The sequence below is a fragment of the Eucalyptus grandis genome, chromosome 8 (assembly GCF_016545825.1).
Source record: "Eucalyptus grandis isolate ANBG69807.140 chromosome 8, ASM1654582v1, whole genome shotgun sequence".
Lineage (NCBI taxonomy): Eukaryota > Viridiplantae > Streptophyta > Magnoliopsida > Myrtales > Myrtaceae > Eucalyptus > Eucalyptus grandis.
In genome coordinates, this window is record NC_052619.1 from 57,724,819 (window position 1) to 57,731,537 (window position 6,719).

General features: G+C 38.3%; 1 protein-coding gene across 1 annotated transcript; it reads right to left on the reverse strand.

Moving 5' to 3' along the window:
* Positions 1–6,184: 6,184 nt before the first annotated feature.
* LOC104415211 (major strawberry allergen Fra a 1-3) lies at positions 6,185–6,719 on the reverse strand. Its single transcript, XM_039300178.1, has 2 exons — positions 6,537–6,719; positions 6,185–6,418 (listed from the first exon to the last, which is right to left on the reverse strand). Exons 1-2 carry the CDS (start codon positions 6,717–6,719, stop codon positions 6,185–6,187), a joined length of 417 nt encoding a protein of 138 aa, XP_039156112.1.

The window sequence follows — 6,719 nt, forward strand, 5'->3', positions numbered from 1 at the left end:
TAAAGAAGGCTTGAGCTGATGAGGATGAATAAGAGAACCAGTTGGCATTTATAGGCGAGTAGAAGCTTGGCACTTCATCTCATTCAAAGGTCAAAGCTCTCCGAGTTGGAATAATGAGACCTTGCTTGTAGGGCGGGCGGAGCCACCGGTCCTCTAGAAGGTCAAGGAAAGGGACACACCGTTATGAAATGAAGAATTTTATAAAATTTGCAAACTGGAAAGACTTCAACTTTAATAAAAATGAAAAGGAAAAGAAAAACACTCGTTTTCTTCTAGTCTACGGACCCACAACCATTATCTTTATAGAAGAAAAATAGGGCAAATCTGTTGAATTAGTTTTCATTCCAGATAGGCATAGGTTGCCCTGCCTTACTGAAAGGGTGAGGAGAAAATTCAACTCAAATCTAGGAGAAAAAGAGTACTAGTCCCAGCTCAAAGCCAATTGATTTTGACAGCCAGAGTTGATTTTGACTTCATACATTCTCGGAGTGGAACAGCAGAAATGTATGGTCCGTACTTGATCCTAACGAAACGAGTAATGTTTTGAAATTCTTCAAATTCAAATACCGTATTACCCCTTCGTCCAATTTCAACTAGTGATCGAATCTCATCAAGCAATATAACAAGTCACACGGGCCTATAACTCTTACATATTTCCTGCGAGGAATCCACGACGTTGGGGCTTCAATACAAAAGGCAAATCGCCATCAAACATGAAGAATTACATTTCGTTCGTGTAGTAGGAAAAGCTTCGAACGAATTAAAACGTTTTCTGGCTACAGACAGAAGACGACCCGCGGGGGCGCGGTTGGTGGTGTGGGTGGCGGGCGGTCAGAGAGATCTATCATAATGTCGTCATCCACAATGCAAAATTTGAAATTTTCAATGATACTAAATATATATATATATATAGTATTTGTATAGTCTGAGGTTTTTTTGTAGCATTGACCATTTTTCTACCTTTTTTTGCTCTTTTTTTTTTAGATCTCATGGCCTACACATTTTGATTTTTTTAATCTTGATTTTCTGAAACTTTCACAATATATAAATATTGACACATAAATTCACATATGATTCTTATTTATGAAATAAGAAACTGATGTTTTTCTAGTTGGGGAATCAAAACTTAATTTTCATATTGTTTTGTTACTCATTAATAAAAAAGAACCGGTTCAAGCTTTGAAATACCGGATTTGGGTTGAGCTCGAATTTCAAAATATAAACCGGTAAATTATGTTTACTCGATCCAGCTCGATCGGAGCTTTACATATTGACCCTACTTTATAAGTTCGTAACCTGTCCTACATCATGAGATGTTATTACTTGTTTGCTTTAAGCTTAAAAGTAATGGATCGCGATCGTATGCTCAACGAATCGCCCATGTATGACGTGTTGAATCCGATGGAATTATTCCTGGCGTAACTACACCATGAATTTATGCTGAACTTGCAAGTTCCTGACCTGCACGTATTGCGGCGACTGACTTCGATTGGAATTGCCATAAGCACAAGCTTTTGAATTTTCCAGCAGTTGATCCCCCAAAGTTTAGACAATTTCAAGAAATTCATCTCTATCATTATAACAAGAACAACAACCATCTCAAATCAAACCTAGTTACATCTTTTGTGCCAACTCTTCAATTCGAGCCTTCTATTCTATCCAAAGCATCCACGTGCGACCTCGAAAAGTTCAGAAAAAGAAAGATCGAAGTGTATTAGCTGAATCTTCTTACGCACTAATCCTAACTCGACCTGATGCAATTTTCTGGTGTTGATGTGAACCTGACCATTCGATGTAGTATCCGCACCGTTTTATTACGCCAGGCTTTTTGTGAAAAAAAAATTGGGTCGCACGGTCCCATTCTCTGTAATTCGAGACCATAACTTGATCTTATATTACAGAAGAATTACACACTCGAAGCAACAGAAGCAGCAAGCAATCTAGGGGGAAAATAGAAGGCTACCTAAGCTTAAGCACGAGTCAGAGGACTTACCTTTACCTCAAATCTTTCCTACACGTCAATATAATCAAATACTCGATCAAACAATTCAATTCCATTCGATTCAATTCAACCATCAATTGGTCGACTCATTCAACTCCATACTAATCGATGCCATCTATAAACTTTATCGATTCGAACACTGCTCACATAAGCTGAAATAGATATATTCATATATCATTGCTCACCGAAGCTGCTTGATTAATTATTGCTCACCGAAGCTACTAGATAACTATAACGCTCGCCAAAGCTACTAGAAAACTATGATGCTTGCCGAAGCCGATATCTATAGTGCTCACCGAATCTGCTAATGTATTATTGCTCACTGAAACTGCTATAGATCTATATTGGTGTTAATGCTCCCCGAAGCTGCTATAGATCTAGATTACTTACCTAAGCTAATTTGGTACTTAAGGACCACTTTCAATGTCAACACTCAACACTCGATATTTTCCAAATAAAATACCAATATTTCACAACAATCACTCAATTTTACAAACATAACAATCAATTGAACAAACTAACCACACTTTGCTACGTTTAGTGCGAAATTCTAACAAATGGCTCTCTTGGTATAATTTTTGGAAAATATTAATTAATTAATTAATTAATAATTAAATAAATTCTGATTTAATTTAAATATAAAATAATAAAATTAAATGATATTTAATTTAAATAATTAATTAATTAAAGTCTAATTAAGATTACACTAATATAATTACACAATTAGACTAATTAATCCATCCACTAATCCAATCATGCACATAATCTAATCAATATTTAATTAAACTAATCTAACCACCTAAACATGTTTAGCCTAATCTAAACACTCCTTAAGTATAATTAACTCCCTAAGTAGAGTTTAGTCAGTAAACTCATTGGATTAACGAGCCGGTGAATCCACAGCGACGGCGGCACGACGGCGGCCAATAAGCTCCAAAGCGGCAGTGCCAAATGGAGACCGGACCGGGCCAAAACAGCCACGAAGCTGGCTGGATTTTTTTGCGGTTGATGGCCTCGCGGTTGCTAGGCGAAGGAGGAGGCAGGCTGCTCGTGGGCCGCTGATTCGGTGGAGACGCAGCTGCGGACGCATGGTCTGACCTCGAGGCTTCGGTGGAGTGCAACTCGCGGATGAAGCGGCAGCTACTTCGGTGGTCAAAGATGGGGTGTTTAGCTGCTGGGTGTTGACCGTGGGGAACAGACGGTAGTGGACGGCGTGGCAGCAAGATGGAGGGTCTTCGATGGAGTTTTGGGTTGCTTTGGTCAACAAAATGGGAAGTCGGGGGGGCGGCGCGGGGGCGCGGGTGGCGTGGGGCGGGTGGTGGAGATCGACTGAAGAAGGAGACGGGGCATGCGTGAGAAGCTTGGTGAAGGGGGAGGAAGAGTCAAGCAAAAAAATCCTAAAATTCATCATTATTTTGGTCCCCATAAGCCCTCATGCATATCCTCTATGTCCTCCAATTATTTCTTGCACAATAATTCCACCAATAATCCAAATTGAAGCAAAAAATGCAGCCCCCATATTAGTATCCGAATTTCTTCAATTTTGGGCTTCCATTTCTTCATCAAATTTCCCAATTTAATGTCCAATTTCAACAAGGAAGAAGCCCACATATTTTCTGCAAGTGCCCAACGCCAAATAGCTGGCTTGGAAGTCAAAACTCCCTAAATTCAGCCTCGTCTGAATTTCTGTTCGTTTTTTCAAACGTTCAGATCGATTTTCCATAAAAATCCCAAACTCGCCAAAATTCTTCGAATGATGAGTCGATGTTCCTAAAATAAATCGTAATATGACGAACTTTCAATTTCTAAAATCAAGTTCAAATTCGCGGTTAATTTTAATCGACGCGATTTTAGCGTGACCTAACCTACTAAGTAGATTTCAGAAATTTTTAATGCAATTGACCCGTGATCAATTTATCTCGAGTCACAACGTACATCTTCGACCCATTGGCGGCTTTTGGTTGTCGTGAAAATTTCAAGATTTCAAATATGGGCACAAGCTACCAAAACGATAGAAAAATCGGTTTAGTGCCAATCGACGAGAATTTTGCAATATGGTGGAATCACCCATACTCTGATCACATACCTCAGTTGAATCGACCTATCTCCAGTTTATGATAGATTTTCGACTATGCCGTAATAACCCTTGTAAACTAGCACGGACGAAATGAGCCGATTCTGGTCGAATTCTCAAGTCTATTGCATTAAACTTTCTTAATGATTTCCCCGAATAATCTAATTATCTCATGAGTGATCAGCTCGAGAATAGCACTATAAGCACGTCGATAAAATGCCTGATTTATTCAATGAAAAACAAAATTGAAAATTCAAGCTATCACACTTCAACATTTGAACAATACTTGAATACTTTAGCTTTCTTATTTAAAATGTCTTGATAGGTGAATATAAGCTTACATTATACATGCAATTAAACAAATTTCACAAATTATTTAATTACTTTGGTGACTAGAATGTTTAAGCGTGTTGAAACGCAAACTATTTTCCTTTTCTTTCAATTCTTGAAATCAATATCATGTCTAGCTCTACGCTTTGGTTCACCATTCACATCATGTGCTTTCGGGAAACACAATCAATATCGTTTCATCGAATAATTCGATATTCACATTCTTTAAAAATTCCAATGAATCGAATTATGATGTATTGTCTAGACCCGTTTAATGAGTGAGTTGCATTGGGTGGAAATTGCTCTGACTCAAATTGACTAGTTTAATCTATATTGAGCCATCTATATACCATATTAATTTAGCAACCCATACCAAATCCAACTTGAGCTCCAATTCTTAATATTTTTTCCTAAAATATGATACTTATGAAGAATAGGCAACTCTATGATTTGGCTTGCTGTGCTCAAGTTGGGTCATGGGCTAGGACTTCACTTGCATATGAGCAACGTGAAGCCATGGGTGAGAGCCACGCTGACTGGCGAGAGCACCTGCCTGGGTGCGTTTAGGGATTGGGTTATGGATGTCCGGCGGCAGGGTGAAGGAGGTGGTGAAGCAAATTAAACATGAAAAATGTCGGCTGAAAAATTACGAAATTTAAAAACTTGAAAATTTGGATCGGTGATGAACCGTCCCGAAATCCCTTAGTTAAGATGGTCCAAATCGGGTTTTGGGGCTTGATTTTATTTTACATCTGCACCCGACTGGGTTTTCGGGCATCTAGATGAATCAAAATGTAAAAACAATTAGAAAACTATTTGAAGGACCATTTTTATTATCATGAAATTAAAACTCTTTTAATATGTAGCGAGTTAACGGTACGCTAAATGAAGATTGCTGACTCTCGTCATAAAAAACAAACGTAATAGAATTATTTATTGAATTTATCAAATTATAATCTGGACTAATAACAAAGTCAAAAAGTTTGTGAGTTGTTGCCTCGAACTAATTGCCTTCCTTTTTGGTGTTAAAAAGTAAAAATTGACAAGTAAAAAGTTCAAAAACACAACCATGGACTTGTCCGACATTTGTCTTGAAATAAATATGGTTCTATAAAATCGAGGCATACGACGTCCTTGCTCATAAAGCTCCATCGACTTTTTCCCACATGGAAGATAGCAAAGGTTGTGGCCATAGATCCTGAAATATGCCTAGGTACTGCAATGAAAGTGCGCTTCAAGTGGATGTGTTCCCAATCCATTAACACTCATATAGAGTTAGGAATTTATTTTTTTGACCCATTTGAACCTGTTTTTCAAATTAATGACCTGACCCACTTAAATATGAATCAAAAATGGGATTTAGACCCATTTTGCCACCTCTAATTCTGTCTCTAAATTATATTGAAGTCACAAGAAGTTTTGGAAACATAGTAAAGATCCCCTTGATAATCACCAAGAGAGATCTTTTCTTTTTGGGAAGGCAAAATCGAAAATAGGGCAATCTAATTTATTGCACTGCTCATTGCCCTCTTTGAAGTCTTATTTCCACTTGACCTTACACACCCGACCATCAAATCCTTTAGAAGATAGAAATCACACCTAAAACACCTTTGCCACACTAAACAACTCCACGGTGGATCCACAAGAAGAAGAAAAAGGAAAATACAATACAAATTGTGAATGCAATTTTTATAGTATCCCTTCGAAGGATTTTGAAAAAAAAAAAAAAAAAAAACAGCATTTAAGCGCAAACATCGGGGTTGGCCAAAAGGTACTCCTCAACGGTCTTGACCAATCCCATGGCTTTCTTTGCCCTGCTTGATGTCATCCTCCTTCAGTTCACAACCTTCCTTAGCATGGTATTCACTGGTCATCTTGCAAACACATCCGCCGTCGGCCGCGATGAATTTCACCTCATAGACAACGAAGTCAATCTTGTCGAATTGGACACCGCTCTCGATCAAAGTGTATTTGCAATAACAATTATCCACGTCAAGAGCATCAATTTTGTGCTTGGTATATTTGATGGGGAACCTATAGGCCAATTTATGAAAAGCAAATAATAGTGAGTTCCATAATTCGTAACATTGTATCAATAGGTGGTAATTATTCATGTATGATCAATCTTACTTTCGGCAAAGTTAGTTTTCTTGATGCTACCAGCTCCACCATCTCCTCGATGAACTCGACGCTCTTAATGCCCTCGGGGACAATCTTGGGGATGACAATGTGCGAGTCAACAATCAAAGCCTTGAACATCCTCGATGGGGCGATGGCGGATTTGAATTCTTGAGAGTAGGTGATGACACCCAT

What these genes read in the sequence shown, in the direction of transcription:
- LOC104415211 (XM_039300178.1), bottom strand. Translation starts at nt 6,719, where the DNA reads ATGGGTGTCATCACCTACTCTCAAGAATTCAAATCCGCCATCGCCCCA. An exon ending in GAAAACTAACTTTGCCGAAA is followed by an intron (nt 6,419 to 6,536) that starts GTAAGATTGATC and finishes AAATATACCAAG; the next exon opens with CACAAAATTGATGCTCTTGA.